At 44.6% G+C, this 19801-nt stretch overlaps 1 protein-coding gene across 6 annotated transcripts in view; it reads left to right on the top strand.

Annotated features, from left to right (window-relative positions):
- The window catches only part of LOC145343280 (storkhead-box protein 2-like), a 312594-nt gene that overhangs the window by 243984 nt on the left and 48809 nt on the right, over nt 1-19801 (top strand). Inside the window, exon 1 of one of the 6 annotated variants that reach the window (XM_080189417.1) lies at nt 5115-5185. The exons of 3 other annotated variants lie outside the window; for them this stretch is intronic. In XM_080189417.1, coding sequence (XP_080045543.1) covers nt 5137-5185 — 49 coding nt within the window. In that variant the 5' untranslated portion in view covers nt 5115-5136. Of the gene's footprint in view, nt 1-5114; nt 5186-5214; nt 5386-5430; nt 5516-19801 lie in introns of those variants that run through there. 2 more of the 6 variants (XM_080189418.1, XM_080189419.1) reach the window with 2 other exon arrangements.

The raw sequence follows: 19801 nt of genomic DNA, 5'->3' as shown, positions 1-19801 counted from the left end.
CCTGTGGCTAAGTTCACAGCACTCCCATCTCGGAGTCAGGAGGTCATGGCTCAAGTTCCACTCCAGGAATCAAAGATATGCGGGTCAGGTTGATTGGCCATGATAAATTCACCCTAGTATCAGGGGGATTAGGTTAAATATGTCGGTATACAGAAATAAGGCCTGAGTGGTATTGTGTTCTGTGCAGACTCGATGGGCCAAATGGCCGCCTTCTGCACTGTAAGGATTCTATGTCTAACTGACAATTTTAAAAACTGAACAGACTTTAAAATGACTGAGGCTATGGCTGGCCCTGACTCAAACAAAAGGAGCTTTCTGTCATTCAGAAAAGCTGACACCTCATTATCTCTGAAGAGATGCTAATGGCCAATTTCAAAGAGGATTATACAAAGGCTATCTACATTCCTAAGCCAATGAAATCCATTCGTGCACGTGGAAAAATGGCCTTGCAACCACCTTTGAAGTTCTTAATGGTTGAAACATTAACAATTCCAAGAATCGAGACAAAGGGATGCTTTACCTTTGTCGAAGCCAAAGTGGAGAGGTGGGAGGGTGGGAATTACATGTCACATCTCCCACCCCACTTCCCCCTCCTCCCCCTCTCAAGCTGGGGGAATCTATAATATTAACCCATGGATCTGCAAAGTTTAGTCAGTCATCTTTCATCAACCAAGCAGCAGCTCAGAAAAAGTCCAGGTTTGAATTCTTGGCCCCATCTATGCTGATTATCACTGGAACCTCTTCACTTCTGTATCATTGCCTATAAGACTAATTCACCTCCATGTGGCCATCTCATCTTGAAGGTATTCTTTACTGGAAAAGTGAATTGTCTAGCATCAGTTTCAGCCTGTAGACCTCTATGAAGGAGCATACCATTGGACTTTGCGCGGTAGCAGAGTGGTTAGCACTGCTGCCTCACAGCACCAGGGACCTGGGTTTGATTTCCGGCTTGGGTCACTGTGTGGAGTTTGCAAGTTCTCCCTGTGTCTGCGTGGGTTTCCTCTGGGTGCTCTGGTTTTCTCCCACAGTCCAAAGATGTGTGGGTTAGGTTGATTGGCCATTCTAAGTTGCCCGTTAGTGTCAGGGGGACTAGCTAGGATAAATTCTTGGAGTTATGGGGATAGGGCCTGGGTGGGAATGTGGTCAGTGCAGACTCAATGGGCCGATTGGCCTCCTTCTGCATTGTAGACTTCTATGATCGATGACTTTTGATTCTGAACTGTGACCTCGCATGAAATAATAATTCTTATTTTCCCTGTGGTCTTTGCCCCGTACCCCATTCTTTTCTATATTCCTCGACTCCTGTATGAATACAAAAAGGTGGGGATGTTGTGTACCCTCCTCCTGTGTTTTGAGCATATAAAATAAACTAACACTCTAAGTTTATCCTATCACAAGTTTGCTATGAGGTTATTTATAGAAAATTGGGATCACGCTAAATCCAGGGGTTTGGGAATTATGCAATCACTTATCAAAGGGAAAATCAAACCACCTTTCATTCATGGATGGGTGGTGAGAGGAGAAATCAGGGCTGTCTAATTTAAAGCCTCCACCCTGTTTTTAACAACTGTCTACCCTTTTCCGTTCTTTGTATCTTTTCCATTTGATGGGGGCCTATGTTTTTTTTAATCTTTGTATGTTTTTCCTTTTATGTTTATTTTGTCTCTCACCTCTTTACTTGTCCATGGCTGTGTTTTCAGTCAGATAGAGCTCTTGCCATTCAAGGGTATAAGTCTGTTCTGTACCACAATTAATTATGTTTTGAACTCTACCATATTACACACAGTACACATGAACCGTTTTGCCCAATTTACCGTGGAGAGTCTCTATGTCAGCGTTTTGAACTCAGCCTGACCCACAGCTAAAATCTGAGTAATTATTTTGTGTTTCTCCCTTTCAAACACTACGCCGAACAGTCATATTTTGCTCGTGAAATGTTCAGGCACCGTTAGGGTGGTAATTAAACCTGGCTCATCACTCATTACTAAATCGAATATGGCATACCCCATGTTGGCCGTAAGACACATTACTGCAGTATGCTGCATTGTTAAAAGTGCAGTCCTTCAGATGAGATGTTAAACTGGATTGTTTTAAATGGTTTCCTACCTGTCTAAAAATAATGCACAGGAAAATGTGAGTTTGGTCTGTAGGAAAAATATTTTGCAATACGTATCATTCTTAACAGGGTGAGAGCATAATTATAACAGAAGTGTAATTACTACCCAAGATTAAATTTAATTCACCTGCCGCATTCCCCGCCGCCCCCACCAACCCCACACCCCCACTCCAAATCGCGAATTGTCCTTAAGGTAGTGAGATATGGAGTACAGGTTCCACAATCAGCATCAATCTTCCATTTACTCAAATGGTTGTTCTTGGACTGCAGGAACAGTGAGTAATGTACAATTGTTCAACCATGGGAATCATCACAACAGAACCCGGTTTTGTTCTCATCTGATAGCCCCACATCTCCAGGAGACCTGGGTGATGAAATAACTCCAGTGGAATGTTGATACTTACACTTGGCTGCACCATGGCCAAGAATCAGTGCCCTCCAGGTAGGCCTCATGAGAAGGAGAATCAGGTACCTTTCCGGTACAATGTAAACATTACAGCAACATTTACATTAAAAGTTTATTTATTAGTGCCACAAACAGGCTTACAGTAACACTGCGATGAAGTTACTATGAAAATTCCCTAGTCACCACACTCCAGCTCCTGTTTGGGTACACTGAGGGAGAATTTGTCATGACCAATGCATCCTAACCAGCACATCTTTCAGACTGTGGGAGGAAACCGGAGCACCCAGAGGAAACCCATGCAGGCACAGGGAGAACGTGCAGACCCCATATATACAGCGACCCAGGCTCAGAATTGAACCCAGGCCCTTAGCGTTGTGAGACAGCAGCGCTAACCACTGTGCCATCATGCCACCCAGGACTGGAGCTGATGACAGGCATGTAATTCTCCCTCAATCAGCAGCAATCCTGAGTATAATTAACCACATTTACAGGAAAGCAGTGGCATAATTGACTTATGAAAATATAGGTCAACAGATTAGCACATTGAAGGGAAAGAAAGACTTGGAAGTTATACCACGCCTTTCACAACTTCAGGGCATCAAAAAGAAGTTTACAGCCAGTGAATTGCTGTTAAGGTCTAGTCACCGTGGTAATATAGGAAACACAGCAGCAAATTTGTGTCCACCAAGGTCCCATCCCACAAACAGCACTGAGACATGTACCAACAGACTATAGAACAGCTTCTACCCTGTTGTCCTACCACATATTAAACTGATCTTTCTCTTCACCCTACCTGTAACTGCAGCACTATATTCTGCACCCTCTCCTTTTCTTCTCCTCTATGTACTCTTTGAATGGTATGCTTTATAGCGCAAGAAACAATACTTTTCACTGTATCCCAATACACGTGATACCAATAAATCAAATCAAGAATAGCCCAATAATCTATTTTGTAGCATTGATTGAAGGATAAATATTGCCCGGCAACCTTGGAGGAGCACACCTGCTCTGCTTTGAATAATGCCATGAGGTCTCTGATGACCTCATGGACAGATGAGGGCTCAGATTAGCATCTCATTCGAAGGACGGGGAACATAAGAACATAAGAAATAGTAGCGAGGTAGCCTCCACCACTTCAACGGGCAGAGAATTCCAGAGATTCACCACCCTTTGAGTGAAGAAGTTCTTCCTCAACTCTGTTCTAAACCACCCCCCCTTTATCTTGAGGCTGTGCCCCCTAGTCCTACTGTCCTTTCTGAGCGGGAAGAGTCTCTCCACCTCTATCCTATCCATCCCATTCATCATCTTATACGTCTCAATGAGATCTCCCCTCATTCTTCTAAACTCTAACGAGCACAAGCCCAGTTTATTCAGCCTCTCCTCATAGCTCAACCCCCTCAACTCCAGCATCAGCCTAGTAAACCTCCTCTGCACTCCCTCCAAGGCCAAAATATCCTTGTGTAAGTACGGCGCCCAAAACTGCACATAGTACTCCAGCTGCGGCCTCACCAATGCCTTATACAGCCGCAGCAAGACCTCCCTACTTTTATATTCAATCCCCCTCGCTATGAAGGCCAGCATCCTATTAGCCTTCCTGACCACCTGCTGCACCTGCAAGCTGGGTTTTTGCGATTCATGCACAAGGACCCCGAGGTCCCTCTGCACCGATGCTGCATTCGTGTGTGAACCTCTGCTTTGCGCTCAAGTCTTGAATTAGAATTGAACCTACAGCCTTCTGACTCAGAGGCAAGAATTTTTTTTAAATCTATTTATTAGTGTCATAAGTAGGCTTACATTAACATTGCAATGAAGTTACCGCAAAAATCCCCTAGTCGCCACACTCCGGCACCTGTTCAGGTACACTGAGGGAGAATTTAACATGGCCAATGCACCTAAGCAGCACGCCTTTCGGACTGTAGGAGGAAACTGGAGCACCTGGAAGGAAACTCACATAGGCATGGGAAGAATGTGAAAACGCCACACGATCATCCAAGGCTGGGAATTGAACCCAGGGCCCTGGCGCTGTGAGGCAGCAGTGCTAACCACTGTGCCACCGTCCCGCCCTCTGCCAACATTCAAATGAAAGTGCCCTTCATAGGACAGAGTTTTCTTTCCATAACAACATCGTGAATGGAAAACTGAATCAAAACAGATGAGAGCGATTAAGTAATAGATCTCCAAACTAATTGCAGCCAGATGTTAATTGTATTTGTGCTGTGTGCTGTTGAGATAGATGCAGATAGGCTGTGCGTTTGTGTATTATTTGTTGATCAAGTGAAATGGCAACTTTCTGCAGTGTCCCTTGGCCTTGCTTGACCCCAGTCTTTTTCGTGATTAATATAAACTAGTCCTGGACTGTAACCGTCTGCTTGCCTGTTGAGTGAACGTTAGCGCAGGTAGCTACAGGTTCTTCAGCCTGCCTGTTTATTTCTCAGCCTCTATGCAAAACTCAGGTGCTAAATTTTTAATTGGGTGACAGGAGAAAAGTGCTGTGGCACTCTGTTAAAGAGCAGCCAGGCCTCGTTACCATGCCAACGGGTGCAGCAGGCCGCCCACTGGCGTGTCAATGGCCATTATAGGAAGGAGTTTTCAAACACTTGCCTAGCAGATCACAATGCAAATGGTCACACCTCTATTGTCTTTATATGGCCTGGGCATGCTGGGTAAGGAGACAAAGTGAATACACCAGGAGGGTGCATTGACGAAATGCCTCAGACTCTTTGGGGGATTAAACTGCCTGTGGGAAGCAGAGATATGAAGGATTTGGTTTCTCTGCTGCACTAGCTGCTAAATGTGGTTGTGCTTGGGAGCTGCACGAGGGCTTCGGACAGAGTGGAAATGCTGGAAGGCCAGGACAGAAGAGGTGAACTGTTTAAGCTGTAACAACAGATAAAAATTGAGTGATGATGTCATGTGTTGTTAACAGCTGCTCACGGCTGTAGGGGTTAGAAAAACCTGAAAGGAAATGCGCGCAGGCTGAAGCAGATAGAGAGGTAATGCCTAAAAATTCATGGTCTGGATCCCACAGCACCAGGTATCATGGAGAATTGTTTTTTTTTGTGCGAATGCGAACGCATGTTTGAATGTGTTTTTGTCTACGTTCTCGGGTCCTGGCTCTCAGCATTTTCTGTGTGTCACCACAGGGTTCCCCTTTCAGAGGATTTGTAAACACAATTGCAGTCGGTCGCTGGAAAGAAATTAATTAGATAGCAATTCGGGTCAGGTATAATTTAATGTACGTTAAAGCCCAACAAGGTTTAGTGAAATGTTTTTTGGTATGCTGAGTGGAAATGTTACAGTGTACCTCACTCACAACGATGCAGTATTTGATTGCCGCACTTAGTTCCCACCGCTGCAGAATTTAACAGCTACTGATCTACCTAGTTTATAAAGGACAGCGTTTGGTGGAGACTCACAAACAACAACCTCTGTTTAGTTCTGATCATTTACAAGGCTAAGCATTTGTCCTACGAATTGATTTTTAAGTGTGGTTTTCAAGTTGCTACTAATGGAGGAATACTGTAATTAAAAAAAAACAGGTCTGTACACGCTACTCAAACACTCCTAATTGTAGCCTGCCTTCCAGTCTGTTCTTTAAGGTTTGAGGGCCTAGTTAGTACTTCGATGCGACCCAGCATATGGAAATGCTTTTTTTAGGTGCAGGTTTCTTTTGGCACAGGTCAAGCAATTACACAATTTATTTGGCTTAATATGTGGTAAAAAATGTAAGGATCCCTGTTGCATGGATTTTTTTTTAAAAATGCATAAATTAAACAAATTTAAAGTGAACTTTGCTGTTAAGATGATTCCAACGGTTGCCTTGTGTGGTGACGTCTGCTTGAAACACACCATTTATTTATATAACAGCTGGGTCTGAAATTTGTTTTATGGGGATGGCTGTCGGTAGAGGTAAATCTGTCCTCCACTATTTCTCTCTTCCAAGAATCCCGGACACACCAGGATTATGTAAGTGTTCATTTAATACATTTTTGACAGCGTTTATCTGCCTTGATGCTCAGCGATGTTCATTGGCTGGAGACTAAGCAAATGCCTCAGTTTTAAGATTCTCACCCCTGTATGCGTACCCCTCCATGGCCTTGCCCTTTCCCTCCTCTTTAATCCCCTCCAGCTTACAACCCTCATGATATTTGCGCTGCTCTGATTCCATCCTCTCGAGCTTCCCTGAGTTCAATCACTCCACCATTGGTTATCACGTTAAGAGGTATTATATAATCGCGAGACGTCACACCATCACGGCAAACAAAACAGGCTGAAAATGCTACATCTGCCCGAGCAGAGAATTGATTACAGCCGGCGGAAATCAAGCCCGGTCTCCCAGGTCGCCAGCGGCAGGCTTTTCCTGGGATCAAAGACCCCGGGGGCATACGTCCACCCACCACCTCCCTACCCGCTCTCCCACCTCAAGATTACAGGCAGGTAGTGCCAGCGGGGAGCAGTAATGGCTGCTGCCAATGCACCCATTGTGAGCCCAGAATCTCCAAGGGAACTGGACCACAGTGGTGAGGGCAGGGTAGTTTTCATTGGTATGGGGGCCTTGGGAATGGGAAGGGTGGCTCACAGTGAGCCCAACCCATCCCCCGCGCCCGCCCCCCCCCCCCCACCCCCACCACCAACCCCACGCCCCCCGACCCACCAACCTAGTGCTAGATCCCTTCTTACGCCCAACAGGAAGCCCACAAGGAAATACGACAGGGCTTGCTTTTTGGGCTCCTTGTGTGGTGACTGCCCTGCCCGCTGCTGAAGGAATTCCAGGGCGGCGGCGTTGAGGCCCTTAAGCAGTCGTTACTTGCACACTAAAGGTTCTCCAATTTGTCCTGAGACAGGAGGGCTGTACACGAGCCCTCCCACCTCTAACTTACTGAGGGCAGAGGCAGGAAGGCAGCGGAGCCCCTACATGGCACTGTCTCCACCTGTCATCCTCCCGACCTCAAAACCCACCTCAGGGGAGGGTACCAAATCCCACCCAGCATGTCCATCATTACGTACATTCTCGGAGAGTTGAAAGACTTTCTCATTGATTGTAAAAGCACATTCTGATTCTAGTTAAGTGAAAAAACTTACATTTCTGTCAGACCTTTAGGTAGTGAAACATCCCAAAGTACCTCATTGGAGAATTATCAAAGCACATTTGAAATTGCATTACATCAAGCAATATTAGGACAGGTGAAAGAGGTCAAAGAGGTAGGCTTTAAAGTGCGTTTTACAGGAGCTGAGGGTGGGTGATGAGAAAAAGTGAGGGAAGGTATTCCAGGGTCCAGGCCGCAGAAGTTATAGCCATCAATGATGAAAGTGATGAAAATTGGGGATAGGCAGGAGGCCAGGATTGGAAGAATACAGAGATTTTGCAGTGCTGTAGGCCAGAGGAGGCAACAGAAATGGGACTGGGAGGCTGTGGGGGGAATTTGAAAATCTTCTGCTTCCCGAAGTGGTGAGCTTGAAGATGGGAAGGACAATTGAACAGGTGGGTTCATAGCATACCTGAACCCAACTGCACCAGAATTAAGCTCATGATCAGCCTACCCAGCCCACCACCAGTTGAGACCTTCAAGTAGTCAATTAATGCCCACCTTCAGAACCTCTTCCCGCCATTGCTGGTATTAATCCAGTTCCAGGTGGGCCTGCTGATGTCCATCGTACGTGACTGGTAAAAATGTGCTTGTCGCCTGGTGTTGTTGGGGGTCCCTCAATCAAAGGCACTCAATGTGCAATTGAGGACATGGGCATTGGGCAGGGGATTACCTGTTGAGAGGCACCGCCTCGCCTTGCTTCTGATTCCCCCCCTCACCTCTACTCATGAAACCCTGTCCCCATTCCCTACCCCCAACTCTTACCTTCCTCCTGGGTCCTGAGACAGGACAATATATAGACAAAGACTCAATTGATGGATTGCCATTCTAGTATTGAAGGACAGGTTGTGCTGAGTAAATTTCTATGAAGAATTACTACCCTTTTTTTTATTTTTCCAGTTCCACATAGCGACCCCTTATGTCAGAAAGGCCAGCATGCCTGCAGCCTTCCCCGATAGTCCAGTTGTAGGATCCGGCTTGACTGAAGGCAAGCTTAAATGTGAAAATTTACCCTTCTACTGGCAGCTTCCACCTGACCCCTTGAATTACTGATTAGGCAGCTGAAGCACCTGAAAAACATGCTGAACGGGGAAGGTGTAGGTACAGCATGCTGACTCTTTTTGTGGAAAGATCCTGCAACAGACATTAGGCCCCTCATTAATGCATGCTAAGAGCTCATTGCTTGGATTAAGCTGCCAATAGAAAGAAGCCAACATTATAGATTCCCTACAGCACAGAAGGAAGCCATTTAGCCCATCAAGCCTGCATCGATAACACCTATCCCTTTAACCCCACATATTTACCCTGCTAATCCCCCAATTCAAAGGGGCAATTTAGCATGGCCAGTCCACTTAACCCGCATATCTTTGGGCTGTGGGAGGAAACCGGAGCACACCAGAGAAAACCCATGCAGACACGGGGAGAATGCGCAGACTCCACACAGACAGTGACCCAAGCCAGGAATCGAACCCGGGTCCCTGGCACCGTGAGGCAGCAGTGCTAACCACTGTGCCACCGTGCTGCCCACCATCTGATCCAGTATGGCCATGTGTGTATTTCAGCCACATTGGGGCGTGGGCGACAGCATTGAGAAATTGGTGCCTAGTGCTCTAATTACTGCCCATTATTCCTTCAATGTTGGTGTCAATACCCGTAAATTGCATGGACATATCCTTCATTTAATATATTCTGTAGATCTTGCTTAATGATATAGTAAATCATGTATTCAACTCGTTATCGATGAGTGCCCAATTTATTTATGACCTTTAAATGAGATGCTAACCCATAGAGCTGTCTACTTTCCTAGTTATTTAGGTTGATGTTACTGATCCCAGAGCACAATTCTACCTCTGTGGAATTTTTTTTCTCCAGCAATCTCGAACTGTTCTTGTGGTCAAAAGTTTAAATATTTATGAACATGTATGGTTCCATAAATCTGATCATTTAATGACCCACCATGAAGCTAGTTTATAGCTTATGTCTTTCCAGCACTTTAAAAGTGAAGAATATGCATACATAGCCTCCCAAAGGATCAATGTATTACACTCGGAGTTTCACAGACCAGGAAATTCCAGGCTCGATTACTGGTCTCTGCTGAGTTGGCTGATCTCAGCATTGTATCATTTAGCCCTTAGTTGTCCAGCCATTCCCCCCTCACCCCATCCACTCTTTGCTCCTGAAATCCTGAATTTCTGTCATGTATCTTAGCCAACTTCTACCATGTACAAACTCCATGAATGCATTCAGATTATAAGTCTTCACCAACGGAGTCCTTTTATTCCTGCCTTTGTCAAGCAGTACCACACCAATAAACGGAGTTTAACACATCTTCAGCTGTACCTTCAGATCTTTTCACCAGCCTTGCTCCATTCTTTTAGTGATTTCTGCCACCCGCAGTTTCTCTTTGGTGGACCAGTCACTGTCTGTGCAGAGTCTGCACGTTCTCCCTATCTCTGCGTGAGACTCCTTTGGGTGCTCCAGTTTCCTCCCACAGTCTGAAAGATGTGCTGGTAATGTGCATTCACTGTGCTAAATTCTCCTTCAGTATATCCAAATAGGTGCCGGAGTGTGACGACTCGGGGATTTTCCACAGTAACTTCATTGCAGTGTTAATGTAAGCCTACCTGTGACACTAATGAATAAGCTTTAAACCATCTATTCCTTGAATACCAGGTTACCCTGACTTTTACTCATTCCACTTCACCATCGCTGGCTGCTCCTTCACACACCAGAATCCTGTCCTCTTGACCTTTCTTCATGAATCCTCTAGCCTTGTCAGCTCTCTCATTCTTATCCTAAATTTCCTGACAACCTTTCTGATCAACCATGTTTAACCTTTAACCTTTACATAGTCCCAGTTCTCTTTTGCTTCAGGATGGCCATGATAACTTCAGTGACCACAGAGTGGGGAGAGTAAGAATTGACAAGTGATCTCACTCCAAATTGTTGTCCAGTAAATGTTGTCTGTAATGCATGTACCTCATTTCTTGAATTGAATTGAATTGATTTATTATTAATGTCACATATTGAGAAGTATTTCTTATACACTATACAAATAAAACTTACCATTCATAGAGTACATAGGAGAGAAGGAAAGGATAAAATGCAGAATGTAACATTACAATTACAGGGAGGGTGAAGAGAAAATTCAGCTTAATGTGATCAGACCATTCAAAAGTCTGATGTCAGCAGGGAAGAAGCTGTTCTTGAGTCGGTTGGTATGTGTTTTCATACTTTTGTATCTTTTTCCTGATGGAAGATGATGGGCGAAAAGTATATCTGGAGTGCATGGTTAATTATGCTGGCTGCTTTGCTGAGGCAGCGGGAAGTGTAGACAGAATCAATGGATGGGAAGCTGGTTTGCGCAATGCACTGGGCTTCATTTACAACTCTTTGTGATTTCCTTTGCTCTTGGTCAATACCAAGCTGTGATACACCTGGAAAGGATGCTTTAAGTCACGGGTAGATGGATTTCTGATCGATAAGGGAATTAAGGGTTATGGGGAGCAAGCGGGTAAGTGGAACTGATCCACTTCAGATCAGCCATGATCTTATTGAATGGCAGGGCAGGCTTGAGGGGCTAGATGGCCTACTCCTGCTCCTATTTCTTATGTTCTTATGGTGGATCTGTAAAAGTTGGCGAGAGTCTAGGATCTAACCAAGTCAAACTCAGCTTTGATGCTTAGATTGACGAACAAGTACTGTGTCCAGCTTTACACAAGAATTACCTAAGCACCAAAGGACCTCAGATCCTGTGGAACTGTGCCCAGCAACAGTTACTGCCTACAGGAGGAAGGAGGGATTTCATTCAAAAATTGCAGAGTGAAAAAAAGGCTCTTCTTTTATAAATTAAAACTAATTCATTCTTTCTAACATGTGGTTAACCTACTAGCATCCAGTAACAAAGATGCATTGCTTCCTCCCAAAGCTACCATCTTAATCATGGGCAAAATTTTCCCATTCCCTTGCTGCCAACAGGTTCACTGGCAGGCAATGAGTGGACTGAGAATTTGGCAGCAGGCCCAACAATTATTTTTACACCAGCATGAATTTCCCACGGGATCTTCTGCTGGCTCCCACCATGTGGATCGGGGAACCCGCTGGTGGCCGGCAAGAACCTAATTTACATTCCACTAATTGGGTACAGGTGGAGGCCCAACCGGAATCTTTTCCCCGCTCACATTCCCAATTCTCTGCGACGCTAGCAGGAAAGCACGTCGGTTCAGAGCATGTCTGGAGCAATGTAGCGTGTGCAAAAGTCAGGACTTACCTGAACAATGCCTGGGGCTGGCTCTGGAGTTCAGGGATGGAGGCTGCCAGCAACTCTGGACCTCGGAACACCACAGGAGCGGGCGGGGGAGCATCTACAGGTGGATCTTCTAGATTCGGTGCTCTGGAAGAGGTCCATCTTCCAGCCCCAGAGTGTTCCTGGAGAACCATCTTCTTTCCCATGAGGTCCATCTTTTTTTTCAATGTGGGTCACTGATGTTGGATGCTTTTTCAATACCGCATCCAGACATGATGGCAGGATGTGCACAATTAAGTCCTCCCTACCATGGAATACGGCACGAAAATCCAAGATGCATAATTAATAGGATGGGAACGGAAGATATGGTATGGTTTCACATTAGCCTTTGCCTGGGAGAGTCACGGTCACCACCCGCACCAGGGGCAGAACTATGGGAGAATTCCCTCCCATATATTTATATTTACAGTTTATAATGGAGATACAAATTCAGGCTGGCTCCATAAAAAAAATTATTGAAGCAAATTATTTTTAGAGCATGAACTTTAGAAGTACTTCTGGGACTTAGTGTAACAGCAAGTTAATCTCAGTCCCCATGTATGAATAAATTATGCAAAACAGACACTGTTAAATAACAAAAGTTTACTCAGCCCTGCAAGTGTCATATGTAGGCCTTGCATGGATTTGGACATTAGAAAACTAGCCTGATGTTTGTGCTGCAGAATTTTGTCCTTATGGAAATAGGGAGGCATTTTCCTATCATTAACACACACTGGAACATGCCAAGTGCAGTACTATGAGAAACTGGAACATCAATATTGATACAGCTGTATTTGTTATATGGAGGTGCAAATGAATGATACAGTTTGTGCATTGTTAAAGTTAATTTGTTCATTACTATTTAAGTACAGAGAGAATGTTAGGAAAAGAATTGTCATTCATATTGTACATATTTTCAAGTATTAAACAGTGAGGAATCAAACATGCACAAAATCCCACTACAAATTAAATGAAAGCTTGAGTACACAAGGTGCTTTTTATGTTGGTAAAGCCACAAAGAGAAAAGAAAGAACTTGCATTTACATAAAGACTTTTATGTTTTCTGGAAGTCAGAACTAATTCCAAACTAATTCCAATCCAAAAAGATGTGTGGGTTAGGTGGATTGGCCACGCAAAATTGCCCCTTAGTGTCAGGGGGACTATGGGTAAATACATGGAGTTTTGGGGTTATGGGGATAAAGCCTGGGTGGGACTGTGGCTGGTACAGACTCAATGTACTCAATGGCCTCCTTCTGCATTGTAGGAGTCCATGATCCTATGGTAATTACTTGTACTGCTGCATATGTGGCCGAATTTATACACAGCAAAATTGCACAGCAAAACAACACAATAACCAGTAATGTTGATGGCTTGGGTTCAGGGATGAATGTTGGCCAAGCACCTGGGGAACAACACATTTTTCTTCAAAAATTTTAAGATGTGATCATTTCAAATACTCGTTTCACTGCAGCTACAAAAGCCAAAATATGCTCCAGCTCAGAGTTCAGATTTGTTAGTTTTTAATGAAAGCTCAGATGTCCCCTGTGACATTGCTCATGGGCCAAGGTTAACACTGTCTGCCAGAGTGCATTACATAGTATTTGAAATGGAAGTATCTATTTTTTGATGAACCGAGTTTGTGCAGTTCTGTGGGACCAGATGTCCAGGAAGTCTGATTCTATTTTGTTTTAAAATCTTACTCAGGCTGCTTTAAAACATTTCTTTTTGAACAATCTTTTAGTTGCCCCTTCCTAGCATCTTCTGCTTTGGGTTCTTTGATTACTTCAAAGTGACCTTTTTTCTATATCAAAGATGCTATGTACATTCATATGCACATACAAATTAAGAGCAGGATCAGGCTATTCAGCCCAAGAGCGTTCCCTGCCATTCGGTAAGATGATGGCAGACTGGTGGCCTCAGTTCCACATTCGGCCATCCATCCCCAATAACTCGTGTTGGTCAAGAATTTTATTTACCTCTGGATTATTCAGTGACCCTGCCGCTATCTGTCTCCAGGGAAGAGAAATCCGAAGAGTCTTGACCCTCAGAGAAAAAATTATTCTCATCTCCATGTTAAATGGGAGACTTCTTTGCCCCAGTGTGGAATTCACCTATGTTCCTGCCAGCAGGTTCAACGGCAGGCAGGCAGGCAGGCGGAGGGGGAGAACTTGGTTGGAGGCCCAAAAATTGGTGTTACGCTGGCTGGAATCTTCCGCTGGTACCCACTCGTGGCAGTTCAGGAAATCCACTGGACGCCGGCATGAAGCTCATTCACATTCCGCTAATGGGAGAGAAATGAAGACTTGACCAATTCTCTGCAACGCCAGCAGGAAGACACACCGGTACAAAACATGTCTGGAACAACATAATGTGCAAGTGTCAGGATTCACCTGAACAGCATCGGCAGCTGCCTCCAGAGTGTGAAATGGAGGCTGCCGGCAAACCTGAACCCTGGAGTGCCGCAGCAGTGGGTGGGGTGTGCATTTATTGGTGGATCTTTTAGATTCAGTGTTCTGGAGGAGACTTATCTTCCAACCACAGAATATCCCTGGAGGCCCATTTTCCTTCTTGGAAGGTCTTATTTGGCCTCAGAATGTCCCTGAAGATCCATCATCTTCAGTTGCAGGAGTCTACCATCCAGAATTGGTCAATGACATTGGGCCTTTTTGATATGGTGCCTGGATACGATAACGGACAATGTGTATTAGGCCAGCCCCGTCACAGAATATGATGCACAACCGTCGGGTGCATAATTAATGAGGTTGGGGCCAGAAGATATGGCCTGTTCCACAGGCCTCCACACCACATTCCCACCTCCACCATGGGACTTAGACCCAGGATGGGAGAATTCCATCCCTAGTCCCTCCAACAGCATCCACTTTTAAATCTCCTCAGGATCTTAAATGTTTCAATAAGATCACCTTTCATTCTTCTAAACTCCAATTGTTGACCAGCGTTTTATGCATTTGAGTTCATGGTTCTTTTTTCAAAATGTACATATCTCTGGATGAAACTTGTTAGATCTTATGGAAGGTGATGCTTTAATAGAGGTTGAATTCTGTTTTTTGTTCTCACCTTGTCATATTTCCGATTTGATTTGGTTTGATTGATCTATTGTCACATGTATTGGAATACAGTGAAAAGTATTGTTTCTTACGTGCTATACAGACAAAGCAAACCATTCATAGAGTACCTACAGGAGAAAGAAAGGAGAGGGTGCAGAATCTAGCATTACAGTCATAGCTAGGGTGTAGAGAAAGATCAGCTGAATATAAGGTAGGTCCATTCAAAACTTTGACAGAGCAGGGAAGAAGCTGTTCTTGAGTCGGTTGATACGTGACCTCAGGCTTTTGTACCCTTTTCCCGACAGAAGAAAGTGGAAGAGAATACATCCTGGGTGTGTGGAGTCCTTGATTTATGCTGGCTGTTTTCCTGAGGCAGTGGGAAGTGTAGACAGTGTCAATGGATGGGAGGCTGGTTTACATGATTGGACTGAGCTTTGTTCACAACCCTTTGTATTTGTTATGGTCTTGGTCAGAGCAGGAGCCACACCAAGCTGTGATACAACCAGAAAGAATGCTTTCTATAGTGCAACTGTAAAAATTGCTGAGAGTTGTAGCGGACATGCCAAACACTTCCTTAGCCTCCTGAGAAAGTAGAAACGTTGATGGACTTTCTTAACTATAGCGCTGCCATGGAGGAACCAGGAAAAGTTCATTGGTGCACGGCACTATTACTGAAACAAGTTGGTCCAGTCAGAAAACTCAGTGATTTGTTCAGCCTCTGTTATGACCTCAACCAGCCCAGTTGGTGAAGCAGTTTAAGTGCCGTGTACTCTTCTGGTCACAAGTAAACGTTCAGTTCCTACAAGTGCTGCAAAGAAGGACAAAAGGATTGACCCCAACTGTCAGAGGACTACATTGTGATAAATTAGAAACTTCTGGACTCCCACCTAGAAAGAAAGTGACAGAGAAAGGATTTATGCGTAGGAAAAAAAAATCTTGGAGAATGGGAAAAATAAATTCAAAACTCTATTTTGTTCTTGATCTAAAGGACAGGATAAAAGTAGAGAGTAGCAAGTGGCAAGCATTTCTTATTGTAAAGTGTTCTTAACTGAAATGACCTTCCAAGGATGGAATTGGGAACATGAGTAGGCCATTCAGCCTTTGAACCTGCTGTGCTGTTCAATTCGATAATGGCTGCAATGTACCTCAATCCTACTGACCAACTTTGATCTTCATCTCTTGATGCCCACGCAAAACAAAAAAACCCAGCCGATATCAATCTTGCGATCTTTGAATTGGTCCAGCAGCCTGAGGGGAAAGGAATTTAAATTTACATCATTATCCTTCTTGTGAAAAATACTTCCTGGTTTCATCATCTGTGATCTTAAGACTGTAAGAAGTCTCGCAACACCAGGTTAAAGTCCAACAGGTTTATTTGGTAGTACCAAATAATTTGGTACTATCAAACAGACACACAATTTGGTACTATCAAGTAAACCTGTTGGACTTTAACCTAGTGTTGTGAGACTTCTTACTATGTTTACCCCAGTCCAACGCTGGCATCTCCACACCTTAAGACTGTGCCACCCTTGTTCTGCATTCCCTGATCAGAGGAAATGGTTTCTCTGCAGCTACCTTTATTAAATCCATTTATCATTTAAAACATCTCAATTAGATCACCTTCTAGACGAAAGGGAATGCAAACCTCTTTCAGCAAAAACATTGGAGTAATTCGAGAGGGGGGTGGGTGGGACGGGATAGGGGGAGGGGCAGGTGTTGCAGAGGCTACCTTGTTGTGATTGATCTTTTGTGAGCACATCAGGATCAGACTAGACTTCAATATTCCCCTACAGATGCACAATCACTTGTCCATTGCACATGCTAACAAATTAGTAAAGTATTGTATGATTGATGTACTTGTTGAGCAGAAATGTAAGGTGGCAAATTTATTCAAATATTAGACCAGGATTGTGGTGCTGCGTGTTTGCTTGTAACAATGCAGGCATTACAGATTCCGAACCTGCTGAATCGTGTAATGTGGCTGCATAATGCGTTTTGGTCTAACATTTCACTTCCCCCAGTGTTGTTTATTTTACAGTAATTTAAACTCGGAAGGGTTTGGAATTGCAATTTCAAATCATTAATATGGTTCTTTTTTTTTCATTTACAGAAAGACATAACAATAGCCAGACAGATGGATTTCATTCAGCTGAACATGCAGTGGTTAACTGCCTTGTACTCTCTGGCCTCATAACACAGCCAATTCTCAATCTGAGCTGGCAACAAAGCAGTATGCCGATAGTAATAATGGGTTTCTCTGAACTGATTTTCTGTCATAAACTTTTTCAGTGGGGCTGGGAAGGCTCATTGAACTATGTGGAACATACACTGCAGTTGAGTCGCTTGTTTTGCGATGTATTGAATTAAAAGGAAGCAGAAGGTTGTGATTTTTTTAAGTTTATTTATTAGTCACAATAGGCTTACCTTAACACTGCAATCAAGTTACTGTGAAAATCCCCTTATCGCCACACTCTGGCGCCTGTTCGGGTGCTCTGAGGGAGAATTTAGCATGGCCAGTACACCTAACCAGCACATCTTTTGGACTGTGGGAGGAAACCAGAGCACCCAGAGGAAACTCACACAGACACTTGGAGAGCAAGCAGACTCTGCATAGATAGTGACCCAAGCTGGGAATCGAACCTGGGTCCCTAGCTCTGTGAGGCAACCGTCCTAACCACTGTGCCATCGTGCCTCCCTATGGCTGACGGTGTCCTTGCGTCATTTCAAGAGATTGTTTCAGGCACGATTGTCACAGCATCAGGAACCTGTGTTCCATTCCCAGCTTGGGTCACTGTCTGTGCGGAGCCTGCATCTTCTCCCCGTGTCTGCATGGGTTTCCTCTGGATGCTCCGGTTTCTTCCCACAATCCAAAAAATGTGCTGGTTAGGTGCATTGGCCATGCTAAGTTCTCCCTCAGTGTACCTGAAGAGGCGCTGGAGTGTGGCGACTAGGGGATTTTCACAGTAACTTCATTGTAGTATTAATGTAAGCCTACTTGTGACTCTAATAAACAAACTTTAAATAGAGACGCTTTTTTAGGTTGCAGTTGTGGGCTTGATTTAAGCCTGGATTTTCACAATGACGAGGAACCTATCCATTTGTTTTTTGAGTGTGTGCTGTAATCACCAAACTAGACACCACTTCCACAGCGACTAAATGGAGCTTCTGAGCCCTACGCTGAATTTTATCAGGGGGCGGTCGTCACTGATGTGAGTCATTGATTGGGGTGCACCACAGCTGCAGTCCAGGATCCCTGTAAGACCCCACTTGTGTCGATTTGCTGCACAAAGACCTTGGCCAGTGCAGAGTGCCGAATGCTGGCATGGTAGGTTGCAGCCGAGTGGACGGCTGTGGGATCTGTGATGAGGAAGTGATTTTTAATGGTGACGTATTTGTTCCATTCCTGCTCCCATAGGGTTTCTCTGTTATTCCTTGGCAATGTGACCTTAGCCACGTAGGCTGGTGTGATGGGAGGTAAGCAGCACATGGATTGGTAATATCCTTGTATAGCAGCAGGCAAAGGCAGATGGAAACCTTCTCCAGGAGCTTTCTTGTTGCAGTCTCCCTCCTTTTGCGATGGGGTGGGATGTTGCTCAGGATTGGAAGCCGGGGAATCGAGTTGATCGGAGATCATGACATACATTGTTGTGTTGAGCTGGGTATCTACATGATTGGTGTGGGATGAGTTGTACCAAAACTTGTGCGTAGTACTCTGCATTGGAGTAAACAATGGCAAGAGTTGAGGTCCTTAATGTTTAACTATTTGCACTCCATGAAGAGCCAGCAAGTTTGCTGAGGAGGTTGTTTCACATTTTGATCTGTGCTACTATCTTGCTCAGGCGATATCAGTGTTCAGTCAAAGGTATCACCAAGATAAATGGATGTTGTTTGTGATTCAGTCTCTTCCAATTCATAGTTCATAAGTTCATAAGATATAGGAGCATAATTAGGCCATTCAGCCCATCGGGTCTGCTCCACCATTTGATCATGGCTAATAAGCACCTCATCCCCATTTTCCCGTCTTCTCCTCATAACCCTTCAACCCATTACCAATCAAATATCTGTCTCACTCCCCTTTAAATTTACTCACTGTCCCGGCATCCATTGCACTTTGGGGTAGTGAATTCCACAGATTCACAACCCTTTGAGAGAAGTAGTTTCTACTCAACTCTGTTTTAAATTTACTACCCCTTATTCAAGGAGATATTGAGTTCCTACTTGGTACTGACATTGTGAAGGTTGAATATACCTGCAACTGTTTTGTTGATAGAGATGCCATGTCTTGCAATAGTTGGCCAGCTTTGCAACATCATTGTTTAACAAAAAGAACAAAGAACAACCCAGCATGGGAAGCAGGCCCTTCGGCCCAACGAGCCCGCGCCGCCGCATCACCCTACACCTATTCTACCCTGCATGTCTACGAATGGGACCCTACTCAGTCAGATTCAGGGGAGAATAGTGTCAATTTGGAATACCAATCAGCCTAAGAGCACATCTTTGGGGTGTGGGAGGAAACCGGAGCACCCGGAGGAAACCCACACAACCACAGGGAGAATGCGCAAACTCCCACAGACACAGGCCCAAATCCATGCATCTGCACAGCTAGCAGTGCTAATCACTGAGCTGTTGCGGCGCCCGTCTACTGGTCCAGGATCAAGCACACACACTGCCATGAAGTACTAGGCCACTCCCGGAACCTCCAAGAGCAGCCCACGCACGACCCAACCGTGTGCATGCCCCTTGTTTGACAACAAGGTGGACCAACACCTGCGGAATAAAAAGACAAAAACGTTAACATGTAAGTCTACATTTAGTTTAGTGTTGCCTCTCGTTTAGAAAATG

The sequence above is a fragment of the Carcharhinus amblyrhynchos genome, chromosome 5 (genome assembly GCF_965287045.1).
Source record: "Carcharhinus amblyrhynchos chromosome 5, sCarAmb.v2.hapA, whole genome shotgun sequence".
Classification (NCBI taxonomy): Eukaryota; Metazoa; Chordata; class Chondrichthyes; order Carcharhiniformes; family Carcharhinidae; genus Carcharhinus; species Carcharhinus amblyrhynchos.
Note: the sequence above shows the minus strand (reverse complement) of the source record. Positions and strands in the feature narration are given on the sequence as shown.